This window comes from Phlebotomus papatasi, chromosome 1, assembly GCF_024763615.1.
Source record: "Phlebotomus papatasi isolate M1 chromosome 1, Ppap_2.1, whole genome shotgun sequence".
Taxonomy (NCBI): Eukaryota; Metazoa; Arthropoda; class Insecta; order Diptera; family Psychodidae; genus Phlebotomus; species Phlebotomus papatasi.
Genome location: NC_077222.1, coordinates 42691140 through 42717118, shown reverse-complemented (window position 1 = coordinate 42717118; position 25979 = coordinate 42691140). Strand labels below are relative to the sequence as shown.

The following is a 25979-nucleotide window of genomic DNA, read 5'->3' as shown; positions in this document are numbered from 1 at the left end:
TGAATCACTAGAAATGTTTGCGGAAGGTTTGGAAACAAATTCTAAAAGTTGTCGCAACACCATTTTATTTGTTTGACATTTCAGAAAACTAGTGGAAAAATCCATATAAAACACTATGGAAAGATAGTGGAAATGTTTTTTCATCCATATGTTTTTTCCAGCTTATCCCGCGGACGTTTCACGTGTGAGTTTCCATATAAATCTTCCGCGGAATACCGCGGAATTTAACGCTGGAATTCCAGCATGTCGTACTAGTAAATTCCATGGAGCACTATGATTTCCATGGAATTTCCGGCTTTAAATTCCATAGGAAAACTTAGTGGAATTTTAGCGTCAAATTCCAGCGAATTTAGCCATTTGGACGCAGGTTTTCCATTGGAATTTTTGCGGAATTTTGCTATGGGGAATTGATATATTCTTCAAGGAAAATATTTTAAAAAAGGGCTAAAAATTTTGATATTTTTAATTTTCTAAATTCCTTGTTCGAATTCGAAGAAACATACAACATCGAAGAAGGTTTATGGAAACTATTTGTGGTTAATTTTTTAAGCCGCTATCTTATTTATCTTAAGATATTGAATTTTGAAATTTTCGATTTGTGACTTTTTGCCCCAGTCTCCCCTACGACAAAAATATGAATTTTGTTAGTCAAAACATTTGAAGGAGGTGTGGCTTAAATTTAACATTACACACACCTTTACTTCTTACCTCAGCTTTGTTTAATTCATTTGTTTCCCTTCATTAAACGTTTGTATTTATTTATGAATTATTTTTATTGACTATAAGACACGAGAAACTCCTGTGGGTCATTCACAATATAATAATTTGGATAAAATTTAAGTTTATTGATTTTTCTTTCCTGAAATTTGACCATCCTCCTCATGTTTGCGACCGTTTGTTTTTAAAAATTGCAGATTGCAATGCTCTTGTACCTCTTGTACAGATGGCGTTGTGATGAGAAACACATGTTTTTGTTTCTGGTAGATTTTTTTTTGTATTCAATTGAAAAATGAATTTTTGCCAGCAAAAAGTGATCAATCACCCCAAAAACATCTACAGAAGTGAGTAGAAACTTGTACCCTATCAAATAACTATAAAAAATAAATAATTCCTTATATAGAAAATGTGAAAAATGCCACTGAAAACGACAGTGAATCCAGCAAAGGAATGGTCGAAAAGTTTTTCCGGGAATCAACTACAGGAATCCCAAAAGTGCTTCCGGAAGTGAAGAAATCAGCTGAAAAAGGAGCCAAGACCACAGGAACTGGTCATACACCTGGACAATATAGCGGGTCAAATGATCCTTTTGTCGTTTTGGGTAAGACATTAAGAGAAATTGATCGTTTTACTGAAGTCTGTAACATAAAATCTCTTCATCCAGTAATCACTGAGGGCAGAAATAATGCCACGGGAGAGGTGGGAATGGCAGCAATGGACATCAATGCACCAACACTGATTCTCTCTCAATTCAGCGATGACATGTGGTACACTGGAACAGTGATAAAGATCCACATGTTGGATCCAGCAGAGATCATTGTACCAAATACTGTTTTTGTCAATGATCAGTTAATCAAAGATTCTACACTCATGAAGATCATCGTAAAAGCCTTTCCAAGTGTCAAAATCAAACCAGCTCTGAGGAAATTCTTCAATGATGTTGAAGCCATGGAAATTATCAATGATCTCTGCTCTTCCCATTGTGCCAGCGTTAAATTGGCCCTTGAGGGAAAATATTATGCCTTAGCAGCTGCTGGAGGACTCTTTAGATACCTCACGACAGTCATCTGTGTCACTTTTGCACCGACAAGCCTTCAAATTGTCTACGAAGCAAAGTACGGATCTATGATGATTGGTAAGTTTAAAATATTTTACAATGCCTTTTTTCCCCTGAGAACTTAAAGACTCCTTTGGATTAGATGTGGAAACATCCAAAAGATTGGAATTGGTATCTTCTCTAATGCCAAGAAAGAATAAAAATAGCTGCCTCTTTCAATTCCTGGATAAATGCCTAACAAATGTTGGCAAAAGGTCCCTCAGAGCCAGAATTTTAGCACCCCTCTGTGATGTCAAGCAAATCCGGGAATTTCAGGAAGCTGTTCAAGAACTCATTGAGCATCAACCATTGCTAGAGACCCTTCGGCAAATTCTCAAAAAATTCAAGAGCGTGAGCAAAATGCAGAAACTCTGCCTCATTGTACCCCAAAATGATATTATTCGGGCAGCTGAGCTTATGATCAGCCATGTGATCACATTTAAATCCTGCCTTCAGGCCATTCCTCAGCTCTTTGACATTCTGTCAAATTTTACACATAAAACTTTTGAGACTATGCGACAGGGATTGGAGGATTCTCGCTACCAGAATATCCTGGAGCAGATTAACAAATGCATTGTCGATGATGTTCAGTATGAACGTGGTCAGAAGCAATTTTTCCAGCGAATTCATGCTGTCAAAGAGGGATGCAATGTCTTTCTGGACATATCCCGCAAACTCTACTTCTGCCTCATTGAGGATTTGAAGAAACTCATAACCACAATCAGTCGACGCTATGAGATATCCTTGCAATTGGCCCATAATTGTGCCAAAGGTTACCATGTCATCCTGATCTTTGATCCAAAGAAAGAACCACCTCAAATCCCAGCTGAATTTGAAATTCTCTCTCGACGTGCTGGAAAGATGCTCCTTCGCAATGAAGAAATTATCAATCTAGATTTGAGAATCCGTGGAGTTGTCAATGAAATTGTCCTCATAAGCAATCAAGTGATCAATACAATGCTGACAAACATTCGTACAGACATTGAATGCTTCTACATGCTAACAGGAGTCATTGTAGAAATTGATCTGATCCAGAATTTTGCACTCCTCGGGAGTATCGACGGTTCTGTCTGTCCATCATTTGGCACTGATCTCAAAATTGTCGATGGCATTCATCCATTTTTGGAATTTGGCGTCAATCAAACTATTCCCGTGCCCAATAACGTCATTGCCACCTCAGACTACAACTTTTTCATGATCACCGGACCAAATATGGGCGGAAAAACGGTCTATATCAAAATGGTGGCTCTTCTGCAAATTATGGCCCAGATTGGTGCCTTTGTCCCAGCCACTGAAGCCACTTTTCGAATTTGTGACAAACTCTTCTCGAGAATAGGCTTTGATGACACCATTCAAAGGGGACTGTCCAATTTTGAACACGAAATAAGACAGACCGAGTACATTTTGAGAAACATCACACCAAACAGCCTGGTAATCATTGACGAACTAGGCCGAACGACAAATCCTTATGAAGGTAAGTGAGATTATTTAACAGATTTCCTACAACACAATTTTCAAACCTGAGCCTTACAGTAGACTCCCGCTAATTCGGCTCTTTAAGATCTGGCTACTTTTTAATTCGGGCAGCAGTTAAATTTGAAAAATGTTTATTGACATTTTTCAGGTTCAATTATAGATTATCGAATGAAGCAAATAATGCTCAGATTTGCCATGCTTTATCTCAGTTGTGATGTTTTTATTTTGCATTATTAAGGGGCTTTCATTAAATTTACAGTTAATATGAGCATATAAACTTAATATGAAGATGCAGATAAACAAAAAATCGTTGCATTGCAAAGAATTTGATGCCTGAATTTATCTCTAATTCAGCTTACTTTTCGCTCTCAAATACCCGAATTTGAGAGTGTTTACTGTATTTCAAAAATCTCCACGGCAAATGATCCATTTCATTTCACTAAAAACACTGTGCAAAAAAATTACCCTTTCTGCAGAGATAGGCAAGACTGTCAAGACTTATTAGGGGATCATTTTTAAGGATCTTAAATCCAAAATTTAAAAATTTGTATCTCCGGTATTAATTAATCGGTTTTAATTATTTTAAGCCAAAACGACGCATCATCCTCTGCAATTATTTGGAACATAGCAAGGGCTTACAATGAAAATAAATTTCTTAAAGAATTTTTGAAAAAATTTTCCCTTAAAATTTGCATTTTCGTGATTTTTCCATTTTCTAATGAATCTCCCATTTAAATAAATCTAACGTTTAATATGCCAACATGACTAAAAGTTTATGAATTTTACTCTAAAGACGAAAGGGTCAAAAATTGGAGGTTAGCAAAATAATGTTTTCCAATTTTTTAGAACAAAACATAGGGTAAAGGCTCATAATTTTGCCCAGTCTGCTTATAAGCATCGATGTTCCAAGTTTTAAGTGCGATATTTTCAATACTAATTGATTTTTTTTGTTACTCTCTTTTCAGAAGGGTTGTTTAGAAACTTGGCAAGCTATTTATCGTCATATTTTTACTAAAATTAGTTTTAATACGTTTAAAAATGAAATGATATGTAGAGGTGAATTTGGCTCTTATTTTGGACAACTTGGTTGTTAATTTGGACAGCTAATTCGCCTTAATAGGATACCAATTGTTCTCCATTTCAAAAGCCTATCTCACCAAGTTCTCTTCCTGTTTATGTAAGGGAACCGTAGAATGTCACAAGAAGCCCGGAAACTTTCCATATCATTCATTAAAGTGAGTTGACTTCGGTACTCCAAGTACGTGCGGATTCGTTCATTCCCTGGCTTTTCCGGGAGCCTTTCAAGGCTTTTCTAGCTACATCTCTTTCGTAGAGATGATGCCCCTTTGTTTCTTCAGGCATTTGTCCAACCTAGTCATCACAAAAGCTAAAACTTCACGAAATTTCGTGAGAAAAACACCTGTCCAAAATAAGGAGTATCACCTCACTGGTAAAGCTCTTAGAAAATTTCCTATTTTTCACACGAAAAATCTAATTCACAGGGCAAATCTCACTTCAGGTCAAATGTACAAATCACAATTAAGTCAATGAATATTCAATAATATCACTCAAAAAAAGCGAAGAAACATTGTTAGTACTTCACCATAGCTAAATAAGACTGAAGTAAACACGAAGTTCTGTCATATTTCTCGTAAGCAATTGCTCACACTGAATTTTCAACAAAGCAATTTCAACTTAAATCATATTCAAAATTTAACGTATTTAGTACTAAAATCTTCCAAAAAGAACAAATATTTAGATAAAATTCACTATTCATCAAATATTGGAATAAAAATCCATAATTTTAATCAATTTATTTTTAGTGTCCAATTTTATCCTCAAAGTGTCCAAAATAAGAGACTGGACAAAATTATGAGCCTTTCCCCTAATTGATGACCGCAGGAAAAATTTTGTTTTTGAATCACCGGTGACCCAGGTGACCCAATCATCTTTAAAAGGTTAGTGTTTTTTTTCGTTTTTTCATCTTTTATTAATTTTAAATTTGGGTAAGAAATGTTGGCAGAATCTTACGGATCTGACGAGGAAAATCACACTCTCGGTATTTGTACGCTTTTCCACCTGTCTATCCCAGATTGAAAGATCATACGATTGTAAAATTGCTTTCGAATATTCGGTTGTCCTGTCGAGAGACTCGTACATTCGACCAATCTATGTCTATGTATCTATCTTAGATGGTTACCGTTTAATAAGGGCGCAATACAGTAGAGTCTCGCTATAAGCCATCGCTCTATAGTCCACAATTTATCGACCGTTGATTTCAAAACACTGATTTTAAGTTAGGTTATGTTTCTTAGTATGCGAAATTCATAATTATTTTAATATTTTTGGCAAACTTTATTAAGTAGTTGTGATAATTGTGATCCATAATGAAGAGAGCAAAGACAAGTACCACAATCGCAAAGAAAGTGGAAGCCGTCGAGCAATTTCAATACTAAAAATCGTTGATAATTTTAAAAAATTACATGGACTATAGTGCGACCCAAGTGTCAAATTTGAAACTAAATATGGACTATAGCGAGACTCTACTGTAACATTCCATGGCTTAACGCACTTCTTCCGATTTCACCGATCCAATATTCTCTATCTACTTTTCGCGACGAAATTCATGAATCTTCGGTAATCCTTGGAAAATCATTCTCTAGTGTTTTTTTTTTATTTGTTTTCAAAAATCGATTGGAAATATAAAGCCAGCTTTATTAAATCAAGAAGCAGAATTCAATAAATTTGGAGCATATCGAAAACTTTAAAAATTCGTCAAAACTTGCAAGTTGGCAGATCTTCAAAAAAAAAAATACTAGACTTTAGAATTTCGATAACGTTTGAAGATTATTTTTGTATGCTAAGTTCAAGAAGGGCGTCTCGATTGTGGAACTGTGTTTTGAACTCTTGATAACCAAGTATAAACCGTCTACCGAGAAAGAAAAAAGCAAGAGTACCCGTAACTTCGACAGTAGTATACTTAAAGAATACTCGGATTTCAATGTTTCACATCACGTTTAATAAGTTTAACCGGAAGTGTACCAATTGTAGTACTTGACTAATATACTTGTACGTTAAGTTTTTGAATTTTGCCTGTTAGCATAATTGAAAATTCGTAGGATCCCCGACCCATACTACATCTTTCTCTAGATTCCTCTAAAAGTATCCTTAACACTCTTCCTAAACTTTTAACTCGAAATCCAAAATACTATAGGAAAACATCCTAGGACAAAATATTTGAACCTTTAAGGAGATTATTGATGGCTATCTATGGCAAAAATTTCAGGTCTCTGTATCTTTTATCTTAGAAAATATGAAGTGTTTAAAATTTCTGTTCGTTACTTTTTGCCCCAGGGTCCCTTAATTATTAACCCTGACTTAAAATTTTAAGTGTCGTAGTTCCATAAAATTGGTAGATCGCCCTGATTTTTTTTTCAGGAAAAATCTGGTCATGGGGAATGTGTGAAGAACTGGCAGATCTCAAGGGTTATTCAAATGACGGTAAATACTTTGAAAAAGAAACTGAATCTGATATCAATGCAGATCAGACAGTGTCAAAAGATATGAAGAAATTGAAAAACTTCACTTCACCATTCGTCTTTCTCACGACACATTTCAAAGAACTGACAAAGCTTCCTGATTATCACTTTAACATGATCAATGTGTACCTTGATGCTGAGGAAATTCCCCATGCTGAGGGGCACATCACCCTTAAGTACACCCACAAAGTCAAAGTGGGAGTAACGCCACTGAAAGCTTACGGATTAGCTTTGGCCAGGCACGTTCAATTCACAAAGAATATCGTTCCAAGAGCAGAGGTAGTTTTCAAAAAATTGGAAAGCGTCAGTGAAAATGCGGAAATTCAGCCAGTTGACTACCTTGGTCAACTCAGTGAAAGATGGAAAATGTCCCGGAAGAAAGGTTCATTTGACAATGAGAAGAAATTGTATGATTTATATGCAAATCTTGCAAATATCCTCAGGGAAATTCCCAAAGAAACATCACAGGATGCCATGAAGAAGGAAGTTGACAGGGTTATTAGGAAAATCATTGAATCAGCTGATCCACAATTCCTGATGGATATACGAACAAAGTCACCTTCTCGCGTTCTCAATAACTCCTTTTCGGTGAAACGTGTGCAGAATATTCCCAGAAAAACCACAGTTTCCCTCAATCTCGAGGCAATCCGAGAAGATTTAATTATTGATCAAGATCGAAATAGCATTGTAACAGAATTTCGAACTATTCTTAATACACCAACAGAAAATCGTGGACAAACCTACACTGTAAACAGTGAAAGACAAAGAAACACTTCGACATCAGTAACTCCTCCGTCAAGAATCATTCCTGCCGTTTCGATTGAGAAGGAATCTCCGGAGGAAAAAGTTGAAAAACCAACAAAAAGAAAAACCCCTCCTTCCATCAATTTCAATCTGACAACACCATTCAGGCCTAAATCAAAGGAACGATCGTGGGAAATTCTTCCTTCAAATCAAGTTGCCTTGGTATCTTCCCAATCAATCGAAATTCTTACTGCTAAGCCAGCTAAACCGACTAAACCAATTCAAACTGAGGAATTTAATTTTTTCAACTTCAGTCAGAAAAAGGAATCTCCTGATGACTTTTTCCAGAACACACCTGGCCCATCCCGTGAAAACTATGTTGAAGATTTCAATCCAATTGTCAATCTCTTGAGTGAAGATGAAGAAGAAATCCAGACTGAATATGATAAAATTCTATCATCTGACATTGTATCAACCCAGGAAAATGCATTCAATGATCAAAATAGTGAAGAATTAAATGGATTTGACACATTAAATGACTCAGAATCACCCAATGATTTGTTGAAAGTAGAAAAATCTTCAACACAGAAAAATACTTCAAATGAAGATAGTGAATTTCTTCAAGGTTTCTTCAAGAAACCACAGGACAAAATTCACTGTGATCCTTGGGAAAGCAATTTCATGAAAAGACCTGGTACAGCGGTGAAAACTGTCGATGCCAAAATCAAGAAAAATGACCCCACGGCTGCTGAATCAAGTAGCAAAAGCACAAATTTCATAGCCCAAGATCAACCAAAGAAAACTTCAAACGGAACATCTACTGAATCTTCATCAGGCTCTTCCAGCAAGAAACCAGAACCTTCAGCAAGTTCTTCTGACAAAACTTCATCACCAAAAAGTTTCATGGAGAAATACCGCGAGAGTGTCATCCAGAGAATGAAACAATCCTGCCCACTGAAGCCCTTTCAGTCAAAAATTGTCAAAACAGCAAAGAAACCACTCGTAACGCAAATTCCTTTGCCAACCTTTGAGCGTTTCTTGAAGCAACAACAATTAGCAGCAGCAGCATTTCCCAAAAAACCTCAACCATCTGTTGAGAAAGAAAGCTGCCAGGATTTTAGTGACCGAACCAGTGAATCACAAATATCTGTGTCCAGTGGAAAAATTCCCTGGATTCCAGACATTGGAACTCTACAGGATACCCAAACACCAGAAAGTGTTGAATTTGACGATGAAACAGAAAAGAAAGATCGCCTTGTTCTCGATTTGGCAAAATTACGAAATTGTCAGAGTTCAAAACTGTAAAATGCCACAGATTGCATAACCATTTATCGTTTTATAAAACTAATAAATCAATTTAGAAATATTGTAAAATTGTTTTTTTTTGGTGTTGCAGTATTTTTCATGGCGTTTTAAAAATTACAGCTAGATGGAGATGGGGCTACTTGAGCAGTGGGGCTGCATTGTTATACGATGTTTTCGCATATTTCTAATGGAAACCGGTTTTTATCATGATGTAATTTGGAAGACAAAACAATTGTGACTCTAAAAAAAATAATTGAAAAGACTAGTTTTATTTAGAAATAAGCGAAAAAACATTTCAATATAGCCCCATTGCACAAAGTAGCCCCACCTCCCGCTACATTGCTCTTATTTTTGCCAGAATCTAGGGTTCTTATTGCTGTTTTAAACCGCAAATATTATATATAGCGAAATGTGAGGCAGTTTAACGAAGGGGCTGCTTCAATTATTGCATATTAGGTGAGATTTTGATCATCTTTGCCAAAATATGTTTAGCCTCTTCCTGATCACGAATATATCGCTCCTTGGAAATTTTAAGGGGCCAACTCAATCTGAGCCATTTTTCAGGAGACAGCATGAAAGATTCAACTTTGTATAAATAATTATCTCAATTAAGTATGTTAAGAAAAACAATTTATTTCTTTTCTGTTTGTATGAGCATTATTATAAACATCGAAACATACATATTTTTACCTTTCAAAATATGTTTTTTTATGAGTTAGGTCTTTGTCATTCTAAATAATGTGCAAATTTTCATGGAATTAGAATGACAAGGGATCAACTTGCTTGAGTTAGTCCCTTGTTTCACAAAAATTTGAACGATAAATCTATTTTGTGCCCATTGACTTCAAATAAAACCGCGCAAGCAATCATAAAGAGTAAAATTTTGAAAAATTTTTCTAATAACGAAATTTATTGACTCATATCATCTGAAATTTTATTAAATTCTCTGTCTGAGTGCATTAAAACCTCAAAATCGCCAAAAAGTTAGTTGGCCCCTTGTAATTTCCAAGGAGCGATATGGTTGGCTAAAAAAAATTCCGTCCGTCTGTCTATCTGGCCGCTCTTTGAAGCTCAATGACTCCCAAACTAAAACACCCCCCTTCCTTCCGCCATTTAAAAAAAACCCTAATTTTTTACCGTAGTTGCGGGTGACTTTGAACTCTGCTGTTCGTGAGACTTTCATTAATTCTAGCACTTATTGATAGTCTTCGCCGATCCGGTCTACCCTGTTAAAGTACATAGGGATATGTTATGTACCAAGTAAGGTACAATGATCCCCAAAAGGATTCTTGTAGTTTCAGTAATACTCAATGAAATGCTAATATAGGTAGGGTAAAGTGTATAATTTGGAATTAGTGTTACATGTTGGACAATTCGCCGGTACAAGTTGGACATGGCTTTTTTCTTGATAAATACAGTACAAAATTTGTTTTTAAGCACAAGAAACCAAATTATAAAACTAAAGCATTAAAAATCTACAAATAAAAATGAAGTACTAAATTTATCAAGACGAAAAGCCCTGTCCAAATTGTACCATTATTGTCCAACTTGTACCACTGTCCAACTTGTACCACTTTACCCTATTTTGTAAAAAAACGGCTCCGTGAAAAAGTTATCTGAAGGTGTAATTCCAAAATCGATTTCAGAGTAGTAAATTGCCCAAATCCTTTCTAAATTTATCTGGCTAAAATAATCCACTTCGATTTTGTTCATTATTTTTATTAAATTACTTTTTTCACTATTATCTTCCTAAGAACGCATGATTTATGTTACAAAATTGCACACAATAAAAAATAATTACTACGATTATCGCGTGTAATGGGAGAGCATTGATAATTCTAGTAAATTTGCAACGATTATCGTAGTAAGCAAAGTTGAAAAGCAAACAAGTTGAATTTTCGTAGTTGAAAAGCAAACTAAGTTGAATTTACCTTCAACAATTGCACTGAAATTACACAAAATATAAAAAGAAGAAGAATGAGTTCATCCGAAATTAGTTCAAAGTTCAACTTTTTGCTGCGATAATCGATTGAAAAATTACTACGAAAATCGAATTGATTCTATTACACGCGATAATCGTGGCAATTTTCAATCAGTCAGTTGAATGAAGCTTAAGCCATTTTGTTGCTTCATTTTATTACTATTATAGTAATTATTACTATTGTACGTAGGCCATTACCGAGAGTTTAATTTTACTAGTTTTGCAATCTAAATTATTCCTTTTCAATTGAAAGTTGATTTTTTTTAGTGGTTTGTAATTCGAAATTTCAACTAGTTCAATTCAACTAATGGAATTCAACCTGCCAATTTCATTTCGTTTTTACTGTGATATAATGGTTTTTCTAAAGCTTTATTATAAAAGTATTTGGCTAGAAATTATCCAATTTTTTTGGGAATGTAAGATAAAATGATCGAGATCTAAAAAATGGTATGATCGCCATCTTGATTTGACGTTTCTGTCCGCCATTTGGAATAACTGTCAAAACAAAAATCTCATCCGATTGAGTTGAAATTTTAGTATGTTTAAGATGATATCAAGGCCTTTTCAGATCATATATTAAATCCGACCTAGGTCAAGCGATTGTCTAGATACTGGGGCTCCAAGTTCAAAATTTTGACATTTTCATGAATACAGAACTACAGGGAGCTTCTTTTATCGAAACCATCACAAAAAAAAGACAGCACTATCGTTAGGCGATGAGATCTAACAAACAAACAAAAAGAAAAGTAATGTCTTTGTTTATAACAGCATAATATTTGAGGATCTGAAAAACTGTTTTTGCAAAGATGAAAAAATAAAAATAAATAAATGCACATTTCGTTTATTTTTTTAATTGCGTAAGAGTAAATAAATATGTAAAATAAGACTCAACCATTTTTAATGGTTAAAGAGGCATTTCGTTTAGGTTTCAAAATTCAGGATTAGAAAATAAAGATCGCCAAAATATGAATATTCCAAAATTTTAAACTTTGAGCCTCTGTTTTAAGGTAATTGCTAAGTCGGAACAAAGATACATTTCGAAAAGGTATTTACATGAGCTATAACATACTAAAATTTCAGCCTAATAGGACAAGTTTTAACTTTTGAGAGTTATTCAAAATGGCGGATAAAAACGTCAAATCAAGATGGCGACCATGTCATCTTGTAGATCTCGTACATTTTACCCTTAGATGTGAAGATCTTCATTGTTGTTTATTATTATCAGAAATTGTTGATTTTTTAGTATTTATTAAAAAGTGCAAAGTCACCCGCACCTTATCCCAAGTGCAAGCCTTTTTTTCTTGATTTGTTTAACATAGTAGAATTTATAAAATTAATGAACTGGTACAAAATCAATTCGTTAACAACTGAATACAAATAATTTTATCCATTAACCCCCCTCGTTTCACTTTAACTATCCACTTTTAGAGGGTAAAGTTGAAAAATAACGAAAAAACGTGCAAAGTCACCCGCAACGACGGTATTCTAAATTACTAAATGACCGAGGCTCTGCCCATATGACATCGATCAGGTATGTTGCAGCTGGGCTTTAGAGCTTTATATTAAAAAAAAAAACAATCGGGATTTGAACAATCGGGATTTTAACTTTCGGGATTTTGGCGTTCGCGATTTTGACTTTTAGGATTTTGGCTGCCTCCAATTTTGGACACTTTGAAGGTAAAATTGGACAAATCAATTGATCCAAATTACGGAATTTTCTACGAATATTTAATGAATTGTGTATTTTATTTAAATATTTATTCTTTTTAAGAGATAATTGTTACTTAATTCGTTCGATTTTGAACATAAATTAAAATTCAAATGCTTTATTGACACTTAAGTGTGAGCAATTCTTTCAAGCACCAATAACTACTCTTCGATTTTTTAAGTGATTATTATATTAAATATTCATTAAATATTGTGTTTATTTATGTTAATAGTAATGTGTTCATTAGACCTGTGGTGATATTTGCTGTGTAAATTACGTTTTTTTGTGTGAAAAATAAATAATTTTGTCAGAGATTAACCGATGAAGTTTATTTTGGACCGTTGTTTTGTCTCTCAAAATCCTATTAATATTGCATTAATTAATATTAATAGTCATTTGTTTATTAGACCTGGAATGAAATTTGCCTTGTAAATTACATTTTATGTGTGAAAAATAAATAATTTTATCAGAGATTCACCAATGAAGTTTATTCTGAACAATTGTTTGGTTTCTCTAAATTTTTAATCTTTTTGATGACTATATAGGTGGCATGATGTCTAAAGAAACAAAAAAGTGTCACCTCTACGAAAGAGATGCAAACAAAAAAGTCTTAGAAAAATGCCGGAAGGGCAAGAGAATACGAGACGCTTATTTGAAGTGTCGAAGTCAACTTTCTTTAATAAATTATATGGAAAGTTTTCGGAATCCGAACTCTTTGGCACATCCTACAGTTCTTTTTCATAAACAGGACTTGGTAAGTTAGGTTCTTGAAATTGATGAGAATGGGACACCTATTACGAAATATAAACTGCACAAAATTACAAGCACTGTCGAAAATTCCAAGAAGTGTCCAAAATTGCAGTCAAAATAATTCTATATTTTAATTCATTTTTAAACATATTAAGAATAATTTTAGAAATAAAACGAATATGATACACTAGTTTTCGAGATTTCAAACAACTCTCATAAACAGAAAGTAACAAAACCTTCAATTTTCAAAAAAAAAATGTTTCGTCAAATTAACAAGACAAGTTTGTAAATAGGATGTTCTTCCATACAGAATATAGAAAAGTTTTGTCAAATCCGCGGCCAAATGGATCTTGTTAAAAGTTTGTCAAAAGGGTGTTTTTCCATATAAAATGCAAGAAAAAGTTTTGTCAAACTGGTAATTAACATCCTTTTGACAAAATTTCAACAAAATCCATTTGTTCGTTTAAAAAGACATATTTTTTTAGAGTATAGAAAATATTGCACCACAAACTTACACAGTAAAAAAAATAACACTATTATAGTGTTAAATTTGGAAAAAGTGTTTAATTTAAAATTGTTTAATTTAAAGTTGTTGAATTTCAAGTTGTTGAATTTTGAGTTGTTGGATTTTGAAAATTGTTGAATTTTTGTGTGTAAACTCAAAAATTGTTGAATTTTCATTTCATTCCGAAGATTTTAATTTTTTGCCTTTTTAGACATTTGTAATGTTTTTTCTTGTACACAGGATCCCCCCCCTCCATAATGCGAGCTGATTACATCTGATGCTCGAAGCTTCACGATATACATATTATGCAAATAAATATTTGATGTTCTATATGACTTTTGCCCAATGAAAAGCATCTCGACTGAAGTATATGTCTTAAATGGAAATTCAACAATTTTTACACCACTTTTGTTTAAAAATTCAACAAATTTGGTTGAAATACACAAGGCTTCACACTATAATAGTGTGAAAAATTATGATCAAACTATAATAGTATTAATTTTTGATCATGTGACAAAGAATACCATGAAGTTGTGTATTTTTTCACACTATAATAATGTGAAAAACTATAATCATACTATAATAATGGTAATTTCTAGAATTTTTCAACAGTTTTAAATCACAAAACATTGTTGAAAAATTTTTATGACTATAATAGTGGTAATTTTTAATCACGTAACAATAAATTATCAAAATGTTGTGCATTTTTTAAACATTTTTAAATTAAACAACTAAAATGGTCGATTTTGCACTGTTATAGTAGTAAAATTTTACACATTTTTTTTTATTGTGTAGGTCATCGGTCCTAGTATCTATTATGTACAAAATTATCAGTCGTTCCCCTAAAAAAAAATTTAAAAAAACAAAGGTATTTTGCTCGCGAATTCACTCCAGTGACACAGAAAAGTTGCATAATCACAGGAGAGGTCTTTAGAATAAATTACGGAAACGCCGTGATATATCGTCAGTTAAATCAGCATTTGTCGTAACTTCATTTTTGCGATTTTGGGATATATACATATTTAGAGTCGGCGTAATTTTGTTTATTAAACTCACTTGAGAAAAAGAAAAATTTATAGGCCCATTAAAAATTATTTTAAACAAAAATTATCGTAAGTGCCCTTAATTAATAAAATTTTATCAGAATTTGTCGTAACTTCCATTTTTGGGGAAGTTACGACAAATTTTCATACAAAATTTGCTCTAATCAGCATTTGCCGTAACTTCTTTTGCTCGTTTGCGTGGCTTGTAATTTGCAGCAAAAATTTAATATTTCTCATTAAAACGTTCACAAACTCTTCCATATATCCAAAGACAGTGCGAATAATGCAACATTAAAACATTTTAAATCGATATTTGTGAGAAAAAAGTGAGGAAAAATCCCTGCCCATCTGTCATTATTTCAAAACAAAACAAGCGATGCGGCGCACAAAATTTATTAAATAAAATTTATAAAAAAATAGCTTTTAGTGACAAGGACCACAGTTTAATTGACTAATTTAGTGAAATAAGGGCACTCATTATCACTAGAGTAATTAAAATTGATATAATGTGTTTTTGAAAATTGTCGTAACTTCCAAGATCTCCATAAATTAGAAGTTACGGCTTTATAAACGATGCAAGTTACGATAAAATATTACTGTGTTTTTTCTAACATATATCTCAATATTGCAGCTTTTAAATAATTTTATAAAGATTTTCTCGAGTTAACTTACAGTTTATTAGTGGCACTTTTATTATTTTGACTCAAAAGTATCGCATTCGGGGCTCATTTTTAAGAAAAATAAAGCTGAACTGAAAATTTCGTCTCCTGAAAAGTTGTCAAAAGGAAGTTACGACAAATGCTGATTTAACTGACGATATGCAAAATACTTTTGGCACCAATTTCTCAGTCTTATTTTCAGTGTCAACGGTTCATAAGAAATGTATTTCAAAATTACCGCGTGAAAATATTTGCGTACATTTAGGGGTATTTCAAAAATTATTCTATAGATGAGCTCCCAATAGTAGGCAATTCATATCAAATTCTTTCAACCCGTTTTCACTTAAGCCGGAACTCCCTGTAGTCAATACTCGTGAGAAATAAACGGAAAATAGTCACCTAGTTCGAATGTAATGATTCCTGAAAAAAATGTTCAGCTACGTGTATTGCCCCACCACTCTCCTAATTTTTTTCTATATGTTAAATGAAATATTTATCGAAATAGACTTTTTAGGAATATTCAAAAAAATGAATTTGTTTTATATGGTCTAAATTTGTAATTTGAGAATTATTAAATATTTCATATGAAGAGTAATTTTTTTTTTGGTAAAGTCATAATATTTTTGGGATTAATTTTTGAAAAACATTTTTCCTTTTAAAAAAAAAATGTTATTAACGTCTTTTGATATATGATTATTTTGTTACACGTTATATTTACATAGTTTAGAAGCAACAAGATATCACCTCAATTACTAATTAATTTTCAAGAAGGTATTAAATATTTTTATGACACGCGCGTGATTGAAAATGCGATAATCTTATGACGACTTCACCCAAGAAATTGATAAATTACAAATTACTACATTATTTATCGGGAAACCCGTAAAATCATTGAATATTTTCTAAACTGCACCAATAAAGTGATTCATGCACTATAGAAATATTTGTAAGCACATCACAGAGCATGCATTATCCAAGTAAAAGAATCTGAAGGGTACTTACTCTCCCAATCCATTCGATATTCCGGACTGAAGAAATAGTGGCACATTTCGCGCGCAGTGACGCCCTGAACGACATGGCATGCCTTCAGTGGATCAATCACCATCCCATTGACTTCCTCCTCGCGTCTGTACATCTTCATTTCACCTTCATCGGCAAACAACTGCCACCCATTGCCACCTTCACCGACTCCCTGACGCGCATGACTTAGTTGATCAACACACACCCGATCAATCTCCTGCCACAGCCGATGCGAATGTGCAACACCACCCGTGCCAAATTCCTCTCCATCAACATCCACAATTTCCTCATCTGGACGAGAATCCGTGCAGCTAAGCTGCGATTGCTGTGACTGAAGCTTGAGCCGGACACGCATCTGTGTGTCCTCCTCCATTTTGTCCAGCCCCGATTCCACCGCATCGAAGAACTCATCCTCGGGCAGTGTCGAGTGTGGTCCCTCCTGGAAGAATACCCCAAGAACAAACAATAACGTCTAACAGCGGTTCATTCAAACACTTTCTGAGTAAATATATTTTAATGAATTTGCTATTCTGTCAATTTAGCTAAATAGCTCACAGCATTTTCTTTAAGTGTTTGGTTACAAAAGTTATTATTTGTAGAGAGAATTCATCCATAATGTTTGATCGTTCAGTCTATGAATTTGTCTTTTGTTGTTACACATAAAAAAATTAACAAAAATACAAAGAATTTTAAAGGTAAACAGGAGTATTTAGGAAAAACTGTGTATCGTTTGAGGAGCCCGGAGCATGAACTGGGTTTACATTTTGCACAAGCCAAAGCTGCGTTCCCATTTTAACGAGGAAGAATTGGGAATAAGAACTTTCGGTGGCAGAATTGGGAAAAGAATTTTAGGGAGCTAGAAATGGGATTGACTATCGGTGTGAGTTTGCTATATGTATTGGTGTCGCTTCTCTGCCGCATCTTTCCATGATTAGATGGGAGGCTGAAACAATATCTATACGGTACTTTTCATTCTCTATCGACAAAGATTATTTTGCACCATTTCGATTGAAAATATATTTTTCTGATTATTTTTCCTAAAATGATATGAACCAAATTTTTTTTCTCAGCAAAAAAAAAGTATGTAGAGTTGCTTTCGCTTTGAAGGGCTTTTTTTTACAGGAATGAAAAAAATGTTTTTATGTAAGAACAAAACAATTTTATGATAAAATTTAGATCCTCATAAATCTTTTAAGATTTTTTTTTGTGATATGAGGCCGTTTAGACACAAAAAAGTCCTCTTATATATTGGGATATATACAAGAAACATCAATAATTCAATTGGAATATCAAAAAAAACAATTCTTAACCTTTTAAGGACAACGCGTGACTCATAGAGAAAATAATTTTACCTGACTACCTAAAGTTATTTCTTTCTAATTTTTGTACGTAATTGTAATGTAGAAGGTTGAAGGAATCTGGAATTTTTTTTTTCAAATCTACAGCTACATATTTCCTATATACAATACAATACAAATAATACAAATAATACAATACAAATATAATAAATATTTAAGCTCAAAAGTGACGAATTCTCAAATTACTGTATTGATGAATGTTTTTTTTTATAATTTTTTTATTAACAATTTTTTTAACAAAAACCTTATAGGAATAGAAAGTACAATACTCATACATCATATTTTTCATTAGAGTGAAAATTTATCATTCATTGATATTTTCAGAAAAATACTTAATTTTTTGGGCTATTTTTGTCCCTATATCGTCAATAGAGGTAAGAAAACTACCCAATCCGACGCTGTTGGATTTTCCAAGGTTAGATGTAAGACGTTTTATTGTTTTTCTTTGTCGATTTTATTTTTATTGTTGATTTTCGGTCAGTAAAAAGTGTCTCGTCCTTAAAGAGTTAAACAATTTGTGAAAGTTTTCACGGGAAAAAATTAGAATTTATGTAAAACCCTTATGGCATCAATACTAGAGAAGTTTATGTTCATATTTGACAGGTTTTCTTACACAAGCGTAGGGAATTTGGTTCAATATAGACATAAATTGGAAAAACCTCCAAAACATGAACCATATGTCAACAAAATTTTTGAAGTTCAGTCGTCTCACGGACTATTTTATTTCACCCGGATGAAGAGCCCACGGATAACCTTTTGAGGAAGAGATACTTTTCACTGATCAAAAATCAACAAAAATGAAACCGGTAAACAAAATCAATGAATTGTCTTACCTTTGAAAATCCAATAGAATCTGATTCGGTGTATGTTTTGCTTCTATGAACGACAGGGACAAAAACAGCCCAAAAATATTTTTCTGACAATATCAATGAATGATAATTTCCGCTCTAACGAAAAATAATATGCATAGTTATTGTACTTTCTAGTGGCCAGAGATTTTTGCTTAAAAAAATTTGGAAATATCAAAAAATATTAAAATTCGTTCATAAATGCAGTAATTTGAAAATTCCTCACTTTTGAGCTTAAAATTTTCTATATACACTTAAAATAATAGAATCATCCATGAAAATCCTACATTTTAACCTTTGCGATTTTTTTTCCAATTCATGGGAACAATCTTGATATAGCAATGCTCAAATAATTACTGAACATTTTTTATTTTTTACTGATCACTTTTTTTGTTTTTTACTGCTCATTATTAATTTTTTTTCTGACCAATTTTTATTTTTTACTGCTTATTTTTAATTTTTTGCTGATCACTTTTTATTTTTTTACTGATAATTTTCAATTTTTTGCTGCTAATTTTTAATTTTTTACTGCTTTTTTGCTGACCACTTTTAATTTTTTACTAATCAACTCAAATATTTCCACTGATCGATTCTAAGCTTTTACTGACCAAACTTATCTTTTTACTGACCAAATTTTACTTTTTACTGAAAAAATTCAATATTTTTACTGATAATTTCGAATTATTTGCTGATAAAATTTAATTTTTTGCTGACCATTTTTAACTTTTTACTGCTCATTTATTTTTTCCCATTTCTTATTTATCCTAATCTTTTTTACGTAAAGACTGTATATCTGTACCAAATACTTTATTAACACATTTTTTTAGTTTTCATAAATTTACTTTACGGATATTTGTGGCATTAATACCTAAAAATGATCAAAAATACAGGAATATAATGAATTTTAAAACAAAAGTAAGTTTCAGGTAAAATTTTCAGAAAAAATGAAGGCGCGCTATTTAAAACTCATAAAATTACAAAAACGCTTGGTTTTAAAAGATAGGAATATTAAATAATTATAATTTTTATTGACAATAGGCATTACATTTTTTAAAAAAAAAATAAAGCATGATCACGTATAAAGATTGATATTGTAACATAAAAACATCAAATTGGGGAAATTTCTGAAGTGTGCTATTAATGTTGCCGCCACTGTATATATACCAATAAATAAGAGAAATTTTGTGACTAAACGGCCTCATATCACAAAAAAAATTCTTAAAAGATTTATGAGGATCTAAATTTTATCATAAAATTGTTTTGTTCTTACATAAAAACATTTTTTTCATTCCTGTAAAAAAAAAGCCCTTCAAAGCGAAAGCAACTCTACATACTTTTTTTTTGCTGAGAAAAAAAATTTGGTTCATATCATTTTAGGAAAAATAATCAGAAAAATATATTTTCAATCGAAATGGTGCAAAATAATCTTTGTCGATAGAGAATGAAAAGTACCGTATAGATATTGTTTCAGCCTCCCATCTAATCATGGAAAGATGAGGCAGAGAAGCGACACCAATACATATAGCAAACTCACACCGATAGTCAATCCCATTTCTAGCTCCCTAAAATTCTTTTCCCAATTCTGCCACCGAAAGTTCTTATTCCCAATTCTTCCTCGTTAAAATGGGAACGCAGCTTTGGCTTGTGCAAAATGTAAACCCAGTTCATGCTCCGGGCTCCTCGTTTATAAATAGATTAAAATCGTTACACAAGAAATTTCGCTACAAAATTGCAAAGAATATATATATCGACATAACAGTTTTTTGATGAGTAACTCCTTCATGATTCATTTAATTTCCTAATTGTAACAGCGTAATACAAAATTAAAGAGCCATTCGACGATTATCTTAGTGGATATTCTTCAAAATGAAAATGATGAAACTTGTCAAAAATTATGAAAGTCTTGAATTTTGTTAAAATTTATCATGATTTACTTTAAAAATAAGATTACCCAAGTTTAAGTTGCACTGTTTTGCTTGCTAAAGAAAATTGCTAAATTCAACATATTGTTAAACTCCTGATAGCGGAGACTAATGCCCTAGATACACTTACGACTTAAGCCAAGAGACAACTTAAAGTCATTTTAAGCAAAATAATAATTTGCCTAAATTACCATCAACTTCCCACTAACTAAGCCGTTTCTGGGCTTAAGCCGAATGTTTTCGCAAATGTGGAAGACTGAAACTGAATCTCCCGGAAAGGCATAATTCTTAAAATATTTGGACAAAATTGAATTTCTATATAAATGACATTTTTAATTAAATAATTCATCTTAACGAACCAATAATAAAATTAGGGTGGATAAGTGGAAACGATTGAATAATAGTTAAATTTCTGTCTATTCTTCAAGAGTTATTGCAAAACCGTTTTTTTTTGCATTAAGATTTCTTGAATTACAAAGTAAAAAATAACGATTTTTATTGCTTAAATCGATAAACAAAATAAAAAGAATATGCTAGATAAATTTCAGAAGCCAATTCTAACTATTTTCGAACCTAATTTTATTAGACCTAAGGTTATTTATAAAGCATTGCCTATACTCTTATTTCATAAACACGTAAGATTTTTAGGAAATGAAAATTTTGACATGTAATTTTAAATTTATGGCAGCTGAACGCCTGTCATATAGGGAGGTAAACTTCCGGTCTGAAACTCGTATAAGAACCTAAATCTGGACACACTTGAGAATTAGGCAACATACCGAAATTGATTAAATCACATTTCCAATAATCTTTGCCCTGAAACATCTCCCGGTTAAACCTCACATCTGTCTAACAAGGGGAGGAACCCAACTGTCTCCCGCGGATCGGGACGAAACTTGGCATGTAAGTAGGGTCCATATAGAAACTTAACCAGCCACTGGCTTTTTACTGTGCGGCCATTAGAAGTAGTCATTGTGACCATTCATAGTCATGAATTTCTTATATATGAAAGATTCTTTTAACATTTTTTGCTATTTTTCTTTGACCTGAAAATGCGTTTTAATGATGTTAAAGCTTGGTTTGTGAGTTACTGATGAACGTCAGAACCCTTTCATGCGATACACCTTCATGGTAATGTCATAGGTCATCTGAGTAAACATTATACTTTTTCAAGGAAAATAATATTTTTAATATCAGCGAATTTTTCTTTCAGATTGTTTAAAAATAGCGAATGGGAAAAATTTCTTATTCTTCTGTTCCTTCTTTTCCTCTTTAAATTTTACTGCTGCCGAATTTCTTTTACTTTCTTTTTCTTTTCGTCTTCATTTTTTTTTATTACAAAAATGTTTGTTTTTTATTCATATGTCTGCCATTTTTTATTCGATTTTGATGAGTAAGTAGTCGTTAGGAAGGTCCCAATGAGCTTTATAACATACCCAAAAATCATAAAAATCGGAAAATTACAACTGTCAAAATTTCAAGGTCAAAACTTTCAAAGCGATTTTAGCGCTACTAGAGGAGGTTTGATGATGTTTAAATATTCTACAAAATTATAGAGCGGATCGAGACGTTTCATTTTCATATAAATATTAATGTTTATATTTGGTCAAGTAGTTTTGCAGTTATAGACAGAAAACCAAATGCAACTGGAAGATCATATCTTCTGTCCTAAATCACCTAAAGTAGCATATCGTGAAATTCTTTTCTTTCTAATAAAGTAGTATCCCGTTAATTGAATAAAAATATAACTGCAATAATCTTGCGTAATTTCCATTAATATTTAAGGAAGTCTAATATCTATATATTTGCATTGCTCGAATAAATAAAAGATAGAGTAGGAGAATACAATAGTTCATATTCAATTTTTTGCAAGCTTGGAAGATCTTTCGCAGATCCCTAATGATATCATAGGGTCAGTGCAGTTTGGAAATGCAGTTTTCCAAAAATTTCCAAACTCGATATCTCGCATGAAGGAATTTGTAACGCTAAATAGGTATCAAAATTTTCTTATATATTTTTTTTAATAAATTGTGTTCTTTCTGAAATTGTGCAAAAATTTTAAATTACATGTTGATGATAATGATTACTTATGATAAAAAAAAAATCCAATATTTTTATATTGTATAGAAAATGTGTATTTTTGAAAATTTCAGACAAACTATTAATGTTTTTTTTAATATTTTCCTAACATTTCAAAGTAGAATTTTAAAAAGTAAATTAAAACTCATATAGACAAAACTAACCACATAATTTTAATGTAATTCGCTGTTAATGTAGTCAAACGTTAATTCAGCCGAAGAAGTATTTTTTACCTTGAAAATTTGACAGTTGTAATTTTCCGATTTTTATGATTTTTGGGTATGTTATAGAGCTCATTGGGGCCTCTCTAACGACTACTTACTCATCAAAATTGAATAAAAAATGGCAGACATATGAATAAAAAACAAACATTTTTGTAATAGAAAAAATTGAAGACAAAAAAGTATGCAATGTGGATCTTACCAGAAAGAAAAAGAAATCCGGCAGCAGTAAAATTTAAAGAGGAAAAGAAGGAACAGAAGAATGAGAAATTTTTCCCATTCGCTATTTTTAAATAATCTGAAAGAAAAATTCGCTGATATTAAAAATATTATTTTCCTTGAAAAAGTATAATGTTTACTCGGATGACCTATGACATTACCATGAAGGTGTATCGCATGAAAGAGTTCTGACGTTTATCAGTAACTCACAAACCAAGCTTTAACATCATTAAAACGCATTTTCAGGTCAAAGAAAAATAGCAAAAAATGTTAAAAGAATCTTTCATATATAAGAAATTCATGACTATGAATGGTCACAATGACTACTTCTAATGGCCGCACAGTAAAAAGCCAGTGGCTGGTTAAGTTTCTATATGGACCCTACTTACATGCCAAGTTTCGTCCCGATCCGCGGGAGACAGTTGGGTTCCTCCCCTTGTAAGTCCTTAAGATTTAAGGAGAAGGATTGTCAAATTTTTAAGATTTCCTATTCCAATTTAATGGCTAAATGACGCTTTATAAACCATAAACTCAAGTCAACATTTTCAATATTTAAAAATTAAAAAAAAAATCTATCGAGATAAGGCTTATAATTAAAGACAGATTAAAAGTTTGATATTTCCATTTCAGTTTATTGTGATTTTCCTACTTTTTCCATAGTCTCCTTAATGGTTATCGAAAAATCGAATCAACTCTATAAGCTTACTTAAAGATAGTAAATCAAAGCTTAAGGGGTTACGTGGGTCAAAAAGATTAAAGCACAGAACATTTTCTCTTCAGCCACTGGGACTTAATTTTCCAAGACCTTTTTGAAGAAAAACTTATGCTCTGGACACACTTACGGTTAAAGTCCAGAGACGACTAAGCCCGTTCATAGTCAAGTCAGTTCGTGACACACTACAAACGAGGCTTAACATTCATTGGTATCCACAAAACATAGCTTTTGTGGGTTTTTATGCAGATATTTTTAATACAATGTACATGTACTCTATTTAAAATAACTATTTGTAAATTTATATCTCAGCTCACGCGCAATATTTATTGTTGATTACAATTATTTGTAAGGTGGAAGCTGTCTCGCGACTTAAACCAATTTAAGCGATTCAAGTGAATAATTCTTCTTGTTATACGTGAATTGTGAAGTAAATTTACAAGTAGTTTTGTTTTCAAATGAGTATTAGTGCATTTCAGTAGAAATATCTGCATAAAAACCCACGAAAGTTGTGCTCTGTGGATACCAGTGAATGTTAAGCCTACTTTGTAGTGTGTCAGGAACTGACTTGGCTATAAACGAACTTAGTCGTCTCTGGACTTTATTCGTAAGTGTGTCCAGGGCATTACTTTTCGGTGGCCAAGATTACGCAGAGTAAATTCATCTGAAAGCAAAAAACTTAATATTTTTTGTTCAGAGATTTGATAAACCAGACCTTAAACGAACAATTTTTGAAAAAAAAAATTGGATTCTAGGGAGTATTTTTTATACAAAAAATCATTTCCGACATATTTTGCACCACGTTTTGTCTTCTAATGTTAATTGTGATCAAAGAAACAAAAAATCCTTCGTCCAAGAACTAATTTAGCCATCAGCAAACAGGAAATATTTAGTTTTTTGACGTCAGGTGAATAGGCTCCGAAAAATCTTGTACACGGAAAAATGAGTTTTTTTCGAAAAGACCTTCGAAAATCAGAACCTAGAAGTTGAATTTTCAAAATTTTAAAATGAAAATTTTACAAAATACAGTAGATTCTCGCTAATTCGGCTCTTTTAAGATTGGGCTACTTTTTAATTCAGGCAGCGGTTACATTTGAAAAAAATTTGTTGTCATTTTTTCAAGTTTGATTATGATTATCAAATGAATCAAATATGCTCAAATTTGGCATGGTTTGACTTAGTTTTGATGTGATTTTGCATTATTGAGGGATTTTCATGCAATTTACGTTATATATGAGTGTGTAAACTCAATATCTATATGCACATGAAAAAAAATCGTTGCATGTCAAAAACTTTGTCGCCCGAATTTCTGTCAAATTCGGCTGCCATATGCCCAAATTTGAGAGAGTCTACTCTATAATTTAAATATTCTATATTTTATTTCTCTAAAAGCTTCAATAAAATATTCTTTAATTATCTTGAAGAAAACTAAGAGAAAAATGCTGGTTTTTAATTCCTTTTGGAGTCCTAATGATCGATCTATGAAATTACAATAAATCCAAATTTCCTGAAAATCACTTGAACATTAACACAAATTCTTTTTAGATTGGGAATGTAAAAAATTTCATAAAATTTTCCTAATTTAAGGATATGCCTGAGTCATAAAGAATTATCAATTTAAATAAATGTCTTTAAATGTCTTAAATAAAGGTCTTTTTACTTGGGTCGGGAAGTCTAAGATTTTTTTTTTATCTCTTCTAATTTTGTTGTAACTTTTCTTTCTCTTTTGTTTTTTTTTTTCTCTTTTTGTTCTTGTTTGTAACTGTACGTGAGGGACTTAGAAGTCTATTGTATGGTTTATTTAATAAATAATAATAAATAATAAATAATAATAAAAAATAAATGTTTAAAGATTTAACAACATTGAAGAATGTTAGTTAGATCACTGGGCAAAACTCTATCCTTCTAGTTTAATTTATACGTCTGCCGCCAGCTTATTTAGAATTTGATTTATAAATTCATATGCACTAACACTTATACAACCTATTAATTTTAAGGGTTAAGAACAATTTTCATTTTCATTTCTCTTGTCATTTTATTATTTAGCAAAAAATAAGAGTTAACCGTTTAAATGGAA

General features: G+C 32.2%; 2 protein-coding genes across 4 annotated transcripts in view; one reads left to right on the top strand and one right to left on the bottom strand.

Moving 5' to 3' along the window:
* LOC129799295 (ceramide transfer protein) overlaps positions 1-25979 on the bottom strand; it is a 59919-nt gene that overhangs the window by 4466 nt on the left and 29474 nt on the right. For all 3 annotated transcript variants that reach the window (XM_055843040.1, XM_055843038.1, XM_055843041.1), the window contains one exon: positions 16526-16982. In XM_055843040.1, coding sequence (XP_055699015.1) covers positions 16526-16982 — 457 coding nt within the window. The remainder of the gene's footprint in view (positions 1-16525; positions 16983-25979) is intronic.
* Positions 974-8936, top strand: LOC129799294 (mutS protein homolog 4-like). The gene is made up of 5 exons (XM_055843037.1): positions 974-1061; positions 1121-1318; positions 1382-1852; positions 1917-3287; positions 6728-8936. Exons 1-5 carry the CDS (start codon positions 1010-1012, stop codon positions 8875-8877), a joined length of 4242 nt encoding a protein of 1413 aa, XP_055699012.1. The 5' UTR covers positions 974-1009; the 3' UTR covers positions 8878-8936.

Bases quoted from the DNA above. Each gene is read 5' to 3' on its own strand.
- LOC129799294 (XM_055843037.1), top strand. From the start codon at position 1,010: ATGAATTTTTGCCAGCAAAAAGTGATCAATCACCCCAAAAACATCTAC. The intron at 1,319-1,381 runs GTAAGACATTAA...CTCTTCATCCAG, and splicing joins TGATCCTTTTGTCGTTTTGG to TAATCACTGAGGGCAGAAAT. The intron at 1,853-1,916 runs GTAAGTTTAAAA...CCTTTGGATTAG, and splicing joins GTACGGATCTATGATGATTG to ATGTGGAAACATCCAAAAGA.